General features: G+C 44.8%; 1 protein-coding gene across 5 annotated transcripts in view; it reads left to right on the plus strand.

Moving 5' to 3' along the window:
* Nucleotides 1-18819, plus strand: part of LRCH1 (leucine rich repeats and calponin homology domain containing 1) — a 211699-nt gene that overhangs the window by 126149 nt on the left and 66731 nt on the right. For all 5 annotated transcript variants that reach the window (XM_051832282.2, XM_051832281.2, XM_070048799.1 and 2 more), the window contains exons 3-7: nt 1527-1653; nt 11233-11338; nt 15489-15625; nt 16389-16516; nt 17974-18037. In XM_051832282.2, the coding sequence (XP_051688242.1) occupies nt 1527-1653; nt 11233-11338; nt 15489-15625; nt 16389-16516; nt 17974-18037 (562 nt within the window). The remainder of the gene's footprint in view (nt 1-1526; nt 1654-11232; nt 11339-15488; nt 15626-16388; nt 16517-17973; nt 18038-18819) is intronic.

The raw sequence follows: 18819 nt of genomic DNA on the forward strand, positions 1-18819 counted from the left end.
TTTGCACAGCACAGCACCTGCTTTTTCTGAGCCCATCAGTTAAGATGCCCTTTGATTCACCAGCTTCCTGCTCTTCACATGGGGAGCAGGGAAAGTAAAACTTTGAGTTGAAATACAGTATCCAGATTACATCAGATACATCCAGATTAAGTTGGATTTTTTTCTTTTATAATTGACATTTCTTCTCTGCTGGCATCCCAGAGTCCTGGCTGCTCTACTTCCAATCCAGCTCCCTGCTAATGTGCCTGGGAAGGCAGTAGAGCATGCTGCAAGTATTTGGGCCTGTGTGGGAGAGTAGGATGAGTTTATGGCTCCTGGCTTTCAGGTGGCCCAGCCTTGACTGTTGTGGCCATGTGGGAAGTGAGCCAGAAGATGGAAGATCTCTCTCTCTGTAGCTGTGCCTTTCAAATAAATAAAATAAATCTTTAAACAAAAAAACACTTCTAAGAATTTTGAAAAATAGCACAAAATATAATGATGAAAATAAAAAGCACTCATTGTACCTCTACCTCAAAAAGATTACTGGAAATAATTCTGTGTGTTTCCACTCTGTCTCTTACCCCCGCTGCGGCAGCAGCTGCAGATGCATGTGTGTCTCTTATTGCACCCCACAGGCCTTAACTTAACCTTTGAACTTGACGCTTGTGTGCACAGGGAGGGGAACTGTCAGGTAGCTGCAATAGCCTGACCGAGTTGTGGATGTTGCAGTGTGGTCGGTGGCTTCATCAGCAGAGTGGTGGGAAAGAAAGTGCCGGACACCCAGAGCCGTCTGTCTCCTATCTTGTTGCAGAAAATAAGGGTTGCTTGTGGGGGAGTAATGTGAAATAAACGGCTGAGTGTAAACATGGATGATTCATAGAATTCAGGATCCGTTGTTTTTCCTGCTCTCAGGAATCTGAGCGTGGATGACAGAAGTAGGAAGCTCCACGTTTTCTGGGTAGGACCTCCTCATGCCAGGCCCGACTTAGGATTTATGGCCACTACACAGAACCAATCCAATCCACTCTGGGCTCAGGTTCAGTTTGCTGGAAGGCCAACTTGACTTTTTCTTTACTTAGCTTCTTTGCAGACGTCAAAACAGACTTTAATTGCAGCAGCTCTTGTTCCAACAAAGAGAAGCTGTGTCAGAATGAAGCTAAGTCGGCCTGAGTTTCTGCACACATGGTTGGGAAAGGACCGTTGGTGCCAGCTTCCCGTCAACTCTGGTTGTGTAGGACGCGTCGTCTGTGTGCTGCAGGGCTGACCAGGGGCTCAGCCAGCTGGGCCTCCATGGCATCCCTTGTGTTGGGGGACATTGTCCCCTCAGAACTGCCCATACCTTTCTTTTTCTCAACTGTACTTTTTTCTTTCTTTTATGCACTTGCCGTCTGAGTTATTACACATCCAGTAGGTGCATTGGACTTTTTGTATTTGTAAAATATCTTCTCGGGTCACTGTGTTTTTGCTTTCTGGTTAAAAAATCCATTCCCTGACAGTGTGAAGTGGCCTCGCTATTCACGTGTGTTCTTGTTGTATTGTCTTTGCAGTCGGAATCAGCTGTCTGCCCTGCCTGCCTGCCTGTGTGGTCTGCCTCTCAAAGTCTTAATCGCAAGTAACAACAAGCTTGGATCACTCCCGGAAGAGATAGGTCAGCTCAAACAGTTAATGGAGTTGGTATGTTCCTGTTTTAAAGGTGCTCTTTTTGTTTGTTGACTGATCCTAGCCTGGCTGGATTACCATAAAGATTGCTAGGGTTGGACAGCGGTGACCCCGTGTCTGTGTGTTTCCCATTGCTGTCACGAAATACCTGAGGTTGAATACTTTATATATATATATATTTGTGTGTATGTGTGTGTGTATACATACATACATACATAGAAAAGAAATTTATTTAGCTGAGAGTTTTGGAGGCTGAAAGCCCCAGGTCAGACAGTGTCATCCCTCTGGCCTCTGGCAAGGGCCCTTACATCATGGCAGCCGTCACCATCACAGTGGGAGCACATGGGAGACAGATCCTCATGTGGGTACCCAGGAAGCCAGAGAACAGGCAGGAGCCAGTCCTGTTCTTTCCTAAGAGCCCACTCTATCAGGAACAAACAGGGCTCCCCCAGTCACTTCTACAGGCCGTGCCCCTGTGACGTCATCACCTCCCACAGGGCTCCATCTTTCAAAGTCCCACCGCCTGCTAACATCACCAGCCTGGGGACCAAGTTTCCAACACTCGAGTCCTTGGGGACATGCCATAGCCAAGCTGTGCCAGGACTGCAGGTGTTGGGGGAAGTGTGGGATGGAGACACTGAGTGGAGAGACATTCCGTCACCAGCCTTGACTTAGCGGTGACAGAGTGCTCCACGTGTACAAGTTTCTTCTAGTTTGTAGTTCCTGATGTTCACAGGTTATCACATTGTAGTTGCACGGTTGCTGCAGATTGTATATAAATTTATAAGAAATTATGGCGAAGCTGACAAAATAATCCAGTAGGTTGCACCTTGTGAAGGTAGGCAATTAAGTCGGAAGACAGAACAGAGTGCTCTGATTGGATACTTAAGACCCGTGAGTTGCTGGGCGGCATAAGCGACACCCCAAGCTCTTTTAGGAGCCCTATTCTGAGCCCACCTCTGGCAGGAGCTGCCCTACATCTTAACGACAGCCCTGTTAGCACCCAGACCTTGTGTTTTTGCTCTACCAGCAGCCACAGAGCCACAGAGGACTGTAAACAGGCATGTGGTCCAAGCGCTGGGTCTCTTCCAGATGAAGGAGCTCAAGGCAGAGACCATGAGTGATGCACGGAGGGGCACCTGGCAAGGCCAAGTTGTAAGCTAAGCCAAAACATCCGCTCCCAGCACTGTCTACTGAAACCACCTGTAATATAGGCCACGCGTGTGATTATTAAATGTCCTGGTAGCCATATTTTAAAAAACAGAGAGAAGTAAGTGAAATTAACTTGAATAAAATATTTCATCACAAAGAGCCAAGTATGAATACTTTACCATGAATGCAAAGGAGACCGTGTGAATGGGATTTCTTGCATTCTGCTTATCATGCCAAGGCTTTGAAGTCCAGTGTGCATCATGTGCTGGTATCATGGCACACATTGGGCTGGCCACATCTCTGTGCTCCATGGCCACCTGTGGTTGGTGGCCACCCTGCTGGGTGCGGCAGCTCTTTCTACTCTGTGGATGCAAAAGCATGGCATTTGTCACAAGCATTTAGTTGTCAAGTTGGTGAAGATTTAGAAAGTTGACATTATTTAACCACAAGGAGTGACTGACCTTGCTTAAGGTCACAGACTAAAAAAAGATTATTTTCCATCCATTCTTATTTATCTTTTGTATCTTTTTACTTAAAATAGTGTTACCATAGGTAACCATGTCAGATTATTTTTAGCTATCAATTAGGGGAAAAGCGATCCCCCAGAGAGCCTTAAGTAATTCTGGAATGGCAGTGGGAGGATTCTGTGTTGTTCTCACACAGAACCAACTTGCTTTTTAAAAAAAAAAAAAAAAAAACAACCTTGGGAGCTCCCCAAGCATTCAGAAGATTTGAAGCCACCCAGTGCTTGAGTGCTGATAAAATCTATCCGCTTATTAGTATCAGGCTCAAAGCATTATTTGTTAACTACTTTGGAAGACATATTTTTAAAAATTTTTCACATCAGACTCAACAGTATATGCCCAATTGAGTTGTGAACTCTCTTTTCTTCCAAATGTGAAGCAATCTAGTCATCTATAAGAAAATAGTTGTCTTTTCCTACTTCTAAAAGGAACTGGCGTTGGAAAATAGTAACCTACCTTTCTAAATCTATCACAGTTATCTAAGAAGCAGGCAACACTAAAGGACCCTGTTCAGTCACTGGCTCGTAGGGCCATTTCAGGTTGTGCAGGAAATACAGAAAAGTCCTTCCTTCCTTCCTTGAAGCAGCCACTAAAAAGCACTACGGAAACATCCTTTTCTCTTTCTAAAATTTATTTTAAAGCCAGGGAGAACTCTGATCTCCTGGTTCACTCTCTAAAAGCCTGCAATACCCTGCCTTGATGGGGCCAAACCAAAGTCAGGAGCCAGGAACCCCAGCCAGGTCTCCCAGGTGGGTGGCAGGAACCCAAGCATCCGAGCCATCACCCCCTGCCTCCCAGAGTGTGCATCTGTAGGAAGCTGGACTCCCCAGAGAGGAGTCAGGAGTCAGACCTAGGCACTGTGATATGTGATGTGGGTATCCCAAGAAGGGTCCAAACTGCTACACTAAAGGCGAGCCGCCATCCTTTTATTTGCAGATACAGAACTTACAGACTCTTAGCTTCATGGAGCTGGCCCCTGTGTTGATCTAGAACTTCTGACCTTGGCATCCTGAATGACCTCCATACCCACTGTGTCCTCACAGTGATAGCTGTATGTGTGTGCTACATTGTAAATCTGTATATTTGCATGTGCTTTCTATCAGGGGAAGAAGTAAAGTACTAATGGGCCCCCACTGTATACCAGGCACTTTCCTAAGTGTGTAATGCATATTAGTGCATGTAATATGGAAAAGAAACCAGCAATGTAGGTGTCATGGTTCACATGTTACAGTTAAGTTGCAGTGTGGGAATTACTTACTCAAAGCCTTGGGGCTAGACAGGAGGGCTGGGTTCAAAACCAAGTTTGTCTGGTTAAAGTCCACACCACATAACAGCAACTGTCTTTTCGGCCAAACCAGGGGTGGGGAATCTTTTTTTTTTTTTTTTCTGCCATATGGACATTTATAACTTTATTCATGAGCCACACAAGATTTTCAACTTAAAAATTAACCTGCTGTAGACTTCCTGAATTTTGAGCTGCCTTGGCAGGGCCAGACCGAACGATAAGGCTTGCAGGCCGTACGTTCCCCACCCCTGATCCAGGCCATAAGCCCCTCATGGAGGGAACCCTGCTTGCGCTCTTTGGAGCTCCCTGGTTCAGCCTTCAATGTTTCTCGCATTAAAGTTGTGGCACGCCCTACACAGTGATGACACCAGTGGGTGGGCACGTCCATCTGGAAGTTTTCTTGCTGTGGAACCCAGTCAGGCGGGGAGTCTGTGGATTTCTCTTGCATTGACTAAACCTCATTTTACTCATTAAAGCCTTGGTAACACATTGAAAACGTGGTTCTTAACACTGTGGCATCATGAAGAGGAACTGAATAAGTGCCACATGTTCTAATTAACCAGACAGCTACGAAGCCAAAGTATGTTAGAACACAGTGAAACCAAGAGCCTTTTATGGGCATTGGCCAAAGATCTAGGAGTTTCTCATTGCTTCTCTGTCGTGGTGGCATGTTGGGCTCAGGAGGTCTGCCTCTTCATCGGCTCCTCTTAGTTCTGCCCTCCCCCATCCTCCACAGCTTCTAGCTCCCTTACCCTCATGTCAGAGAACAGTGTCACTGCCTTAGACAAAGCAGCTCAGGTACCTACCGCGTGGAAGGTGTGTTGCCTGGTCCTGTTTTTATTCTCTTTTCATACGGCGTTTGGCAGTAGCGAGAGTTTGAACTCAAAGAGTCAGTTATAGACACATGATGCCTTGACTGGCTTCTGGGAAAATCCCTCCTCCATTCCTCTCTTTGGGCAGTATTCCTTGTCTCTGATATGGGTTTCCTGGGGTCACCAATTCACACGTTTGCCATGCTTGGGTGTCTGTTTGTGGTCTCTGGAGATGCCGCCTGACCTCTCTGGGACAATGGCAAACCCAGGGCTTGCTCCAGGCCCCTTCTGCTGTTTCTAGTTCTGCCTGCCTGCCTTGTGAACAGCAGTGGGGCAGGGCCTGTGTCAGTGGCTGTGAGAGGTGTGAGCTGGAGTTCTCTGCTGGAGGGAGCTGCTGGTGTTGAGGTGGTCAGGTTCCATACAGAGGTTGCTTGGGAAAGATTCAAGTTTACATGAACATATTGAATTGTCTTTAAAGAGGCAAGGTTCTGAACCCAGATACTGTATGAGTTTTTTTAAATTACTGAGAAATAAAAATTGGCATTACTGTGTTAAATACGTTTCCATCAAAGTGTGTTGATTATTTCTGAGTGAGTAAATGGGTTTTCCTGATGTTGGAAGATAATTTGAATTAGTTACTGCTTCCTCTTCTTTTTATGTAGCCACAGAGAGGGTAAGACATTTACCTAAAGTTACACAGTGGTGCCCTACAAAAAAGCATGGCTGTATAGTGGCAGATAAGGGTGATAGCTTGCATTTCCTGTAAAACATTTGTGTTTCATTCCGTTCAGGAAAGAGGCAGATTTCTTGCAAAAGTGTGATTTAAGCAGCTGTAGCAGCACACTAAGATTTGCAGGCCCGCCTGTCAGAGCAAGGTCACCTGGGAGAACACCACCTGCAACTCCACAGTGTGGCCTGATCACACTGGACGCTCTCTGTAACCAAGATGTTTGCTGGTTTTTGTTCCACGTCCCTCCTGTAGAAAAAACTGCTTCTAGTCTTTTGAACAGTATTGTTTTTTGAAAGCGAGTGTTAGCTAGCTTAGTAATCCCAGAAGTGATTTTGATGTTTTAGCTCCTTGTCATTTTTGCATTCTGAAGTTAAGGTAGCAACTAGCACTTAATGACAGAAAAGTACACACATCTAACACTTTTGGATACTTCTTTTATTGTGATGAAGATCAAAAACTTAATTTCCACTGTTTTCCTTTTGGCTTTTTTTTTTTTTTTTTTTTTTTTTTGACAGGCAGAGTGGATAGTGAGAGAGAGAGACAGACAGAGAGAAAGGTCTTCCTTTTGCCGTTGGTTCACCCTCCAATGGCCGCCACGGCTGGTGCACTGCGGCCGGCGTACCACGCTGATCCGAAGGCAGGAGCCAGGTGATTCTCCTGGTCTCCCATGGGGTGCAGGGCCCAAGCACTTGGGCCATCTTCCACTGCCTTCCCGGGCCACAGCAGAGAGCTGGCCTGGAAGAGGGGCAACCGTGACAGAATCCGGCACCCCAACCGGGACTAGAACCTGGTGTGCTGGCGCCGCAAGGTGGAGGATTAGCCTATTGAGCCGCGGCACCAGCCTTCTTTTGGCTCTTTAAAAACATGATGATTCCGCCAGTGGAAAGTAAGTATTTTAAAATCATGCTTAGAATTCTCTATTTTGTTGTTATCTAAATGAAAAAAGTGAGACTTACTGGTCCACTATGAATATAAGATTGAAAATTTATATTATTATAATTAATTTTTTCTGTGTCACAAGAAAGTCAGTCAATGTTGATACCAAAAGCTTATGATTTTTTGATCTACCTGTAAATTTGTAATTTATAACACTAAATATATGGTAATTTGATTTCACTGAGGCTTGAAATAATTATTCTCTGAGACATAGCTTAGGGCTAAAAGAAATTCAGAAAAAATTCATTGACTATTCTAATAAGATACTGAATCTGATTTATAACCTCCTAAATTCTGACCAGTTATGTATGAGATACTAGTGTTGTCTGTGTTAACATTTAGTTGGCTAAATATTATCTTCTTTAAGTAACTCCAAAAAAATCCACATCTTATCTTAGTATCTGTTCATTTCAAGGAGTATTGAATGTATGCTTTCAAAACTGAAATATCCCCAAACACTAGACTATTATTTCCTCCATCTTCTAATTCATCCTCCAACTAATTAAGCCACAGTTACTCATGGGGTTTAATTTTTGTGATGAAATTCATAACCTCTTTAAAGTTTGGCAAGGTCCAATGGCTCGTGGGAAATAGAGGTTTGCACTGTTTTCCACAATATTCGCCTGTGCAGTCACGAGCAGCCTTTATCTTGCTCTCGTGCCAGCTCCCTCTGGGCCTTTCCCCCTCATTATTTTGTCAGGACCGGAAGTAACTGACAACAGTGCACAGGACTATGAAAACCATTTGACCTTCAGCATATATACCCTTCAACATGTGAATGGACAGTTGAACTTTGTGTGCCTAATTGTCTACAGATGTCCTGCCCTGTGTGTCTGAGGAAAGTTGTTTTAATCATGGTGTGAAGTTTTCTTTCTAAAGTAAATTGGAGAACCATTCTCCCTACCAGTAATTAAGTAGTTAATATAGCTGGGGGGAGTTGATTTTCTTTGATGAAGCTGTTATGTTAGAAATATATAATGGAGAAAATTGCCCTCTTTTCAGGAAAACAGCAGACCTTGATTTCCTGAGCGACCCAGGAATTATCAGCACACAAGGTGAATGTAGTTTGCAACCAAAAATGGAGCAGGGCAGGCGTTTGTTGCAGCGGTGGGATGCTGCTGGACGCCTGCTCCTGATATTAGAGTGCCTGGGGTTGAGTCCCGGCTCCCCTTCCGATTCTAGCTTCCTGCTAATGCACCCACTGGGCGGCAGCAGTGACAGCTCAAGTGATTGGGTTCCTGCCACCCACATGGGACACCTGGATTGGGTACCCAGCGCCTGGTGTCCGCATAGCACAGTCCTGTCTGATGCAGGCATTTTGGGGGTGAGCGAGTGAACGGAAGAGCCCTCTGTCTGTTTCTGTCTCTCTTGCCTTTTAGCTAATTTTTTAAAAATGGAATAAGGCTGAGGTTCATTGCAGGAGTTGAATGCTGTTAATATGCTGCCTAAATAGCTCTGTAATAATTTTGTACCTCTCCCCCTCCTCTTTAGTGTTTAAGAGAAAGATTTTCCCTAAACATGAAGTCTGGACCTTAACATTGTCAGTGTCACTGAGCTTTCCATTCCCTGCTTGAGGGTCTTTCTTATGCTGTCACTCCTAAGACTTAGAAAAACTTAGTCTAGATGTCGGTAGCATAAATTCTCTCTGGAGATGCAAAATAATTTCACTAATTCTTGCCCAAAACTTGCCTTCCCCAAGTGACTTTCCTGGGCATGAATCCAATAGGGTAAGTTCCTTTCATGTATTTCTAGTACTTGCCTGTGTTGCAGTTGTGGGAGGCTATTTAAGATAGAACAGACCAGTACCACCTGCTTTTGTAACAGTTATTGCAAAGGAAGGACAGCTTTCATTGAAAGGATTGGTTGTTGTCTTTTCTGATGGATCAGATGCCGCAGCAACTAGGGAAAGATGGCATTTCACTGTTTGCTTAGTACACGTGGAAACAAATCCAGACCAAGGGGATGGGGGTGACTGCACAAATCTCTTAATTCTGTAACTACTTCCTTGGACATTTCTGCCTCTGCAGATGTGCCCGTGGAGTTGTTGCTGTCATTGTCATCGCCGTCATGTTTAATTTTAAACACGAGGGGTGCTTTGCTTGAAAATTGAGCAACACAGCAACAGTAGCTTAGAGGTGATGCCACTGAACACTTTGTGTTTGTAATCCATCCCGCCCTTCTTCTCTGTTGGACAGTTGAGGGCAGAACTGTCGGATGGGTTTACTACACCACCACAGTCACTTGACCGTGTAGACAGCAGCTTTGTTACCTTGCACCAGCAGTGGTGTGGCTCCTCTTCAGCAAGTGGTGTCCATTGAGCACACTCTTAAGAACGTGGCAGCCTGGTGGGTCCCCTGGGGGTCCACTGTGCTGTGCAGGGATGGCCCTGCCAAAACTGGGAACCTCCAAGATTTTCAGGGTACTGGTCAGTGATGAGTTCAGCTCATCTAAATGAAAGTAAAACAATACTGAAGTAAAGCTTTGCAGCCTTCCACGGTGAAAGCGGTGGGGTGGGGGTCAGTATTGCAGGTTCATAAGTGGATTGACATGTGTAAGGATATGACCTCACTAGGGTCATTGCTAGTTCAAGTACATCTTTGGTTCTCTGATACCAAGTGGGGCCTCTGTGAGATTTGGGTGTGTAGCGGAGCTCCTGGGGGTCTCAGCCTGGAGGCAGAAGTAGCCACAGAATTTTGAGTCTCAAAGTAGATGGACTTCACAAGTTTTCCCCAACATTGATCCCTTACTCCAGACCCAGCATTCTGTTTGCCACCAGGAGGACAGAGTGACTAAGATAGGGTCCTTCCCACCTAGGAACCCCTAGGCTTAAAGTGGAAAGGCGGGCAGGTGAGTGAGAGAATTATAATAACATACAAGAGGACCTGCAAAAAGTTTGAGAAATTTTCATATTATGAAAAAACTGTACATGGATTTCAAAACTTTTTTTGCACCCAAATAAACTTGTCTTTTAACTCCATTTTCCATGAACTGTTGAAGGCGCCTCCCTGCTCTGTAAGGGATCACAGAGGGAAAAGTGGTCAGTCTCTCTGTTTGGAAGCCTCGCGAGACGTTTCACAGAGGAGGTAGAGGCTTGAATGAGGTCTCTGGGGGACGAGAGGACCAGATGAGGCTTGGGGCTGCGAAGTCACCTGGCACACGCGGAGATGGGGAGCAGCTGTCCCGTGGCGTGAGTGTCGGATGCGAGCGAGGGTGTTCTGCAGAACAGGGCGTCGGAAGTGCTGGCCCTCGCTGCCCGGTTTGCACTTCGTTCTCTGCAGTCGCTGAGGAGCCCCTGCCCATGTTGAAGCCAGGACAGTTGCCCTCCGGCAGCCCAATGGAGGATGGATCCCAGGAGGAGGCTGGTGTACGGAAACCAGCCTGCTGGTCCAGACGCAAACGGTTGCTGGAATGTGGAGGGGAGGGTGTGGCATAGCTCCTGAGCCAGAGGAGCAGCAAGACGAGGGGAGATCATCAGGATCTGTCTGATTGTCAGTGCCACGGCCTCCGTTTCGCATGTGTCCAGGAGTAGCTCTAATCAAGGCTAACCAGCGTATTATCTAGGCCTTTTTAAGTAAGGGACCAAATCCACACATCCCACCATCTTGTTTGTCAAGTGCTTGGGAAAGTCATCAGCCGCGTGGTAAGAACTTCCTTCTACATAGATGTGCGTCCAGTCCGTGCAGTCGTATTCATGTGAGAGTTCAATAAGACAAGATACACTGTGGTCTTCCTCCTGGCGAGAGGCACCATGGGAGAGACACTTAACAGCGGGCCGGTCATCCGTTCCCGGTGTTAGCTCTGACGCTGGCAGCCTTGGGCCGCTGAGCCTTGTTTTTCTGATCTGTGAACACTAGGCTAAATCATACTGCCTCATGGGTTTGCTGTGAGCATTTAGCAGGGTCGAGGCCCGTGTAAGCGGCAGAAACAGCTCCCGAATGCTGCTCCCAGCCTTGTGTTCCACGTTATCATCTCCTGGATGTTTGAAGATGGGAACTGCCTCGTTCTCCCCTGGGCTGGGTGTCACTGGGTAGGGACCTCGGAGGCTAGTCTAAAAGTGTACCCGCGTGGTTGCCCCAACACTTAGATTCCCCCAGGAGATGTCGCTTGATTTCCTGAGAAAAGACGTTGTATTTTTTCTCTCTGCTTTTGATACAGGATGTCAGCTGCAATGAGATTACAGCTTTGCCCCAGCAAATAGGTCAATTGAAGTCTCTACGAGAACTGAATGTCAGAAGAAATTACCTTAAAGTTTTGCCACCAGGTAAAAAGGGGCACATGCAGAAGGAAACATGTGGGGACTTTGTTTTTGTTTTTGCGTTACGCTTCTGAAGAGGGTGGGTCTCGTCACGTGGGCACGCGCCTATTACTGTGAATTAGAATGTCACATGCAGATAACAGGACAGCGATGTTCTGGGGATAATTTTAGTCAAGGGCCACAGCAGCAAAATCGCTCCCTCCCTCCCTTCTCTGATGTGGGTGAGTGGATCGGTTTGCTAGGTCGAATATACGAGGACCACAGGCTGGTGGCTTCAATCACAAATCTATTTTCTCAGCATATTGGAGGCTCAAGGTGGAGATCCAGGCGTTGGCCAGGGGGTTTCTCCTTGGCGTGTGGATACCCGTCTTCTCCCTGTGTTCTCCTGTGGTCTTCCCCCTGTGTGTGCTTGTGTCTTTGTATCTTCTTAGAAAGACACCAGTGGGTCAGGGCCCACCCTGATGACCTCGTTTTAAGTTCACTATCCCATTCAAGACCTGGTCTCCAAGTACAGTAACATCCTGCAGTATTGGGGTTTAAGACTGCTGCAGAAGAGTGACAGGGAACACAGCCAGTCACACCAAGGGCAGCTATGGCCGTGTGATATAACAGCACAGGGGCCTGCTTGGCCCTGCAGAGCCCAGCTGTCAGGATTTCCATCCTTGACTGGGAGCCCCCAGCATCTAGGATCTGTCCTTGAGGTGGGGGTCCTGCTGCTGCTGGAGTGATCTTTGCATTGAAGTCACTGGTAGTGTCACTGAATGTTGCCCATGATGGCTTCGGGGGCTCAGCATTGAGCCTCGGCTCCCCAGCACCCAGCACCAAGGCAGAGTCCCAGACTGTCCTGCCCTGACAGCCGAAGGCTTCTCCCGTGTGTCCTGTGATGTGCAGTGTGGGAGATCCAGTGGAAAGGGGGAATTCCTCAGCAAATGTTTACCATTACGGCTTGAGGGCAAGCCTCGTAGGTGGTAGCAGCTCTGGCGTTCATCTTGGGGTTTGGACCTGGGTCAGGAATGAGTCAATGGACAGCAGCTCACTGCATGGTTTCTCTGGAACACACTCTGGCTTATAAAGATCTAAAACGTGGATTTCCTCTGGTTTTGTTTGGGGATTCTAGACATACCTGATCTCAAGCATATATTTCTAAAAACATAGAGCAAAAGCCTAGGTTTGAAACCATCGACATTTGGTGCAGCTGACTTCCACCACGCTCCAGTTCCTGCATCTTGACCTGTGGCTGGAAATGCTTCCCCAATTCCAGGCAAGAAAACAGAGCTCGAGAAAGGGAGAACTTTGTGAAATGAGACATGCTTCAGCCAATGGAGGGTCAAAATGCCTGCCTGTCATCCTGCCCCTTTCTCATGGTGACTGGCATGTTAAAAAGTAGAAGTGGAGGCAGTCTCCATGTAGATGTATTACATGAGATGACTCAGCATAAGAATATTATTGATTTTTCATTTTTTCGCTCCAAAAGCCCATTTTGTAGAATATATGAAACTCTTGTTCTTGGTTTAAGCAAGTACAGAGGGAAAATTCTCAGTAACAGCAAATTTATACACAGGTCCTCTTTCACACATTAAAGGACACTTTAAATTTAAGCTTCCATGTTGATCCTTGTGAACCTATCACAGGTAATAAACTCTGATTTTCAAAGGGGGAAAAATCGATCATTCTACAGCTGCCTGTAAGCATAGAGAAATGTATGGAAAGAAAGATACATCTGCAAAACCTAGGTTTTTGTTTCTCTCGCTCCCCCTTACTCATTTGCCTTAAAACCATTCCTTTCCCTAAAAAGATCAGTTACAAATCACTATGCTTTCCCTAATCATGTTTTCTCAGTTCTGATGTTTTAAAATACACTCAAGGCTAAAACTTCAGTTTACTGGGAAATATTCTTCTTCTTTTTTTTTTTTTAATAATTTCCTGAATATCAAGTGTCACTTTGCTTCACTCTAGAGAGCTCCATTGACAAAGGAGCATTGATAAGACTTTCAGGAAGCGAATTTAAAGACTTTCCATATTTACTTACATGCTTTTCCTCTCTGAGTACCCTGCCTCATGTGCTTTCAATTTGAGGAGGAAAAGCAATTTTGTGGCCTAATTACCCAGATCAGTGTGGCGGTGGGGTCCTACAAGGTCTGCAGTGAGGAGAGCTGTTTTGTCCTTTCTAGGACCAGAAGGAGCAGAGAATTAAAATAGCTGTTCCTTGTCCCTCTTTGCAATGGTGAGGGGGAAGTGGGGCTTGCTTGCTTGTTTGTTTGTTTGTTTTTACTCCCTTTTTCTGCTTCAATTCTTTGACATTTTCTGTGCTGGCATTGCAGGGTTATCATTTTCTCCCCTGCTTTCTTGTTGTGAAACTGTCTGGTTCTTATTTTCCTACACTGCGATGATAATTGTGTCCCAGACTGGTACTAAAAAGGAAGGAAAATAGTCATTAGCAAACCGTTCCTTATTTTATTTACCTCTGAGTTACCTCCTGCTCTGCTTCCATGAACTCAGCCCTCGGGTCTTCAAAGTCTTTACTTTAGGTGACAAAGAATTTGCTAAAGATCCAGAGTCCAGTTCAGTTTTACCACAGATTGGCCAACCTAATCTGAGTGAGGTTTGCCATCTTGGAGCCAGGTTAGCCTTGGCAGGGGTTCAAAGGAGGGATTCCTCTTGGAGTGTTACCCCTAACTCAGACACACACTATGAAGGGAGACAGGATCCGACCTTCCTTTGATTTCATGATTCCAGAACCTGCAGTCCCTCTCTTCCATCTCCATGGCTAGTGTGATTCGAGCCAAATCTTCAGCCTGCTGGCTGAGAGGAGAGCTGGATTTGAGCAGTGGTCTACTCCGGGCAATTTTTAAAATGCTGATTCCTTCGCCAAAATACCAGTTCCTTGGCTTCGGGCCCAGAAGTCTGTGTTTTTGTTTTTTTGTTTGTTTTAAAAACCGCACTTCCCTAAGTTTCTCCTGCATAGCCCACCCGCCATGGACCTGAGTTTGGAACCTGTGGAATTAGGAGCTCTTCTGCCTCCTTCTGGAATTTCAGTCCCATTACCCCATCTGTGGGACGCGTCGTTTGCATAGGTATGAGAGCAGGAAAGTCCCTTGGGCTCCCAGAGCTGGTGAGTTCTGAGAACCCGGAGAGCCTTTGTTGGTGGAGTTGGAAGTCCTCAGAGCTGAACTTGACAGCCCTCGGGCAGTGGAGGGGAGAGGGTAGACAGTGTGGGTCCCTGCCCCTGTCACTGGGTCACTGCCTGAGCTCCTCTTCCTGTTGTAGGCTTTGCTCTGTTTCCACTTGGGAACCCCTGGTGTATTTCAGAAACCACCTTTCAGGCCTTCACTTGTCTTATAACAAGAGTGCCGGGAAGCTACCCTCTATCGCCTTTCCCACAGTGGCCCGGGTGGCTTGCCGGTGTCACCCCAGATTGTGGCATGGCTCAGCCTCCCTTTGCACTGTGGAATGTATTTGACTTCATCTGTAGCAGCTGCCCATGTCGGTTTGAATGCTTGAAATTACTGAGTGTTTACTGTGCCACTGGGTGGGGATTTTAAGCTAAATATAACGTCTGTCTTGTTAGCAGAGCTGCAAAAGACGTTTTAAAACCAGTAGAAGAAAGCCTCATCAAATCGGAATGACAGCACCCATTGGAAAATTCTATTAGAATTTTCTATTAGATAGCATCTATTTTTTAAATGCAGTTGGAAAAACATTGTGAGCCTGGGTGCTATAACTAGTTCTGGAATTCCACCAGCCCACATACACTGAATGGATAAGACTATTCTGTAATTAGCATACCGTCCATATGTTTGCTAGTGCTACTTGGAAACAGTTTGAAGTTAAAGCATAAACATGCCATGTAACATAGCCTGTGTGAATCTTTTGCTGGGGTTAAAAAAAAGAGTTTTAAACAATAGATTCTGTAAATGTCAGATATTCCCAACTTTTATCAGAGCTGAGAACAGTTTAAAATTATTGGGCTCCCAATGAAAGATTTTATTTCCTTTGGTAAAATACTCTACACACACTGTATGTTCTTCATGTATAACTCACTTTTGCCTGTGCTAAATGATGTTTTTTCCTGGTCAACGGAAATTATTTTTTGAATATTTAGTCATTTCATCTTATTGCTCTCTAAGGTTTCTCTCTTTTCTAAAATTTCTTCTAGAACTAGTAGATCTTCCCTTGGTCAAGTTCGACTTTTCCTGCAACAAAGTGCTGGTGATTCCGATTTGCTTTCGGGAGATGAAGCAGCTGCAGGTGTTGCTGCTGGAGAACAATCCTTTGCAGTCGCCTCCTGCGCAGGTGAGGGCCCCTGGCGCCAGGCCCCGGGGAGGCGCCCGAGCAGCGCAATGAGTTAGGGCCGTGTGCGCTACAGTGAGCAAGAGCAGTCACTGTCGCTGAGAAGGTGAAACCTAGGGCGGATCTGGCCACACCAAGCTGCCTTCTGCTGCGGCAAATCCCTTTACCCACGTGTGGCTCCCTCCTCTGATGGCCCCAACCCTGGAATTCGGTGTGTGCTTATGGATCACTGGTGCACACGTTGGAAACTTTTCATGGAGCATGTAGCTCACAAAGGTAGCAATAATTCCTTACCCGGAAAATGGGATTTAAACTTCTTAAAATACGACTACCTGCTCAAATATTAACCTGCATGAGAATGAGATAAAGCTCATATGCTTAGCTTTGGAAATACTTAAAGTTTCTTTTCTTTTTCAGTAATTTCAGAACTTTGTAAACCTTCTGTAATTAGAGTGTTACAGTGCAGTTAGCTCTATGACATTTATACTTTTTTATTTCACACTCAAAACACATTTCTGTTAGCATTTTGTTGTTTGACTCAAGAAAAAAATTTGAAATAGATTATGCATGACTTTCTTTTCAAAGTAGGATTTGGAGGAAATATTTCCCGAAGTCCTTAGAAGTTTTGGAGATGTCAAATTTAGTGCGTTGTTCGGATATCACTTAAAATGAAGTGGTGAAAAAGAAGATACAGAGAGCCATGTAACAGTGTTTACATACTGTTTTCTCATTGAAGAATAGCTGTGCATTATTAATGTCTCCATAGATTTGCACAAAGGGCAAAGTGCACATATTTAAGTACTTGAGCATACAAGCGTGCCAGATGAAGACAGCTGACTCCCTTTATCTCCACACCATGGAGAGGCCCCATTTACACCAGCATGTGGAAGACAGGTGAGTCCCTGCCTTCACTTTAACATAGCCCCTGTTTAGGATTTCCTTAGGCCCAGGCTTTCCAAGTAACTCACTGCAAAAGTCAGCTTACTTCACACAGCCAATTTAAGCTTACAGCTCAGAGTTTGAGGAATTATTGGATTAAGAAAGAGAAAATTGAGGCTGTTGAAAATTTTTGGCATCTCTCAAATCTCACGCAACCTTTCTGAATCAGTCATCAATCCTTTCATATGTGGATATACTTACAACTAAGATCTGTAAATATGGACCATTTTTACTTCATTAAAATAACTTTATTAAGGTCAGATATATCTTTTTAACAATTATTTCTAATTTTTTACCTGCCCCTGGGACATTGTGAAGGCTTTACTGTTGAATTGTCTTTTAAAAATGCAGTGTGCATGGGTTTTGTTTGCCACTTCCTGTTTAGAATGGAAGTGTTAGAACCTTCTCACATGTCCTTGGACTTTTTCTGGCATAAATCAGGCCTTGAACGCTCAGAGAACAAAATTCCCACACTGAACACCCTTATAAAACTGCAGGTTTTGTTTTTTATTTTTGAGAAGTCTTCACTGCAGAAAGTTTTCCTTCCTGTTCTGCTAACCAAGATGACTTAAAATTAGTTTTTTATGATGCTTAAACTGTGGATTCATTATTTTATCTTTGTAAAGACACTATCAAATTTATTTAGTCACCTGATAGACGTTTCCAGACTTAGGGAAAGTAATCATATTTTTAAAAGTATTTATTTATTTATGTGTTTATTTCAAAGAATTACAGAGAGAGGGAGAGAGACACAGAAAGAGAGAGAGAGAGAGAGAGAGCTTCCATCCACTGGTCCACTCCCCAAATGGCCACAACATCCGGGGTTGGGCCAGACCAAAGCTGTATGACAGGAGCTTCATCTGGTTCTCCCACATGGATAGTGGGGGCCCAAACACTTGGGTCATCTTCCGCTGCTTTTCCTAGGCGCATTAGCAGGGAGCTGGATCAGAAGTGGGGCAGCCAGGGCTTGAACTGGTGCCCATATGTGATGCTGGCATCACAAACAATGGCTTAACCCACTGCTCCACAGCACCAACCCCAAAGTAATCATATTTTATAACTAACAGGTAAAAACAGTTATGTAGTTTATTGCTGTTTTATATAACAAATAAGACTATTGGCAACTATTTCAAAGAACCAACCTGACATCTAAGACAGACCACATAGTGAGAGGGTAAATGCATGAACTTTGATTATAAAATCAATCATATTCTGTATTTAGACAGAACGAGGACCCAATTTTCATTAGCTGCATGTCTTAATATTCTTTATTCCTGCACTGATTTGTTCCCTTGTAATAACAGTAAAAGTATAGCAAAGTCAATTTGGACCTTGAATGGATGTGTCTTGGTATAAAGTTTGTGATTTTATTTTTTCCTAAATGAATTCAATATTGATGACATCTATCCCAGCAAGAAAGATTCTGACTCGGGAGTTGGAAGTGATAATGGAGATAAGCGATTATCTGCCACTGAGGTAAAGTTTGGGTTCAGATTTCTCCCCTCTGTATTCCTACGTATATTTTAGGCCTTCAAAAAGTTTGTGGAAAATGCTTACTATGAGAAAGCCATGTAGGGATTCCCACCATTTTTGTACCAACATAAACCTCTCTCTCTGAATCCATTTTTTTGACCAACTTTTTAAAGTAGCCTCATACCTGCCAGCGTTCATGGACCTTCTTTCTCAGAAAGAGCTTGGATGCATCTATAGAATATGTGATGATGTTTGTGAAGCCACTTAAAAGTTTTACATAAAGGTCAGGTGCTGGTGGCTTATTCTGCATGTTTAATATTCTGTAAATGCCTCAAGAGAAGAATCTCTCTGTCTTCCTCTCCCACAGTAATAGGTTATGTAGGATATCCTTGAATGCTCAATAAATCCTAAAATATGACTCTGTGGTGTACGGGTGCCCATGAAGCTCTTCTAAGAATTTGCCTGCTGTTAAGTGACAAGGTGATTTAGGGACCAGGGACTGCTGTGATGTAGATGCGTAAAAGTTAAGGAGGCAAGTGATGGCGTGTTTTTGCAGTTACCCTCCGGAAAATGCATTTATGAGTAGCTGTAGTTTTTATAATGAGATTCTTAGGTTGTGATCTGCTCAGATAGAAGTTTGGTTGTTTGTAAGTTAAGAGGCCTCACACACTCGGGCTTCCTGTAGTGGTTATGAAGTCAGTCTTGGTTACTGGGTCTGTTATTATTCACCATTAAGTGGTGCTGCTTGACCCAGAGAACTAGAAGGATCCGTGTGGTAGGGAATG

The sequence above is a fragment of the Oryctolagus cuniculus genome, chromosome 9 (assembly GCF_964237555.1).
Source record: "Oryctolagus cuniculus chromosome 9, mOryCun1.1, whole genome shotgun sequence".
NCBI lineage: Eukaryota > Metazoa > Chordata > Mammalia > Lagomorpha > Leporidae > Oryctolagus > Oryctolagus cuniculus.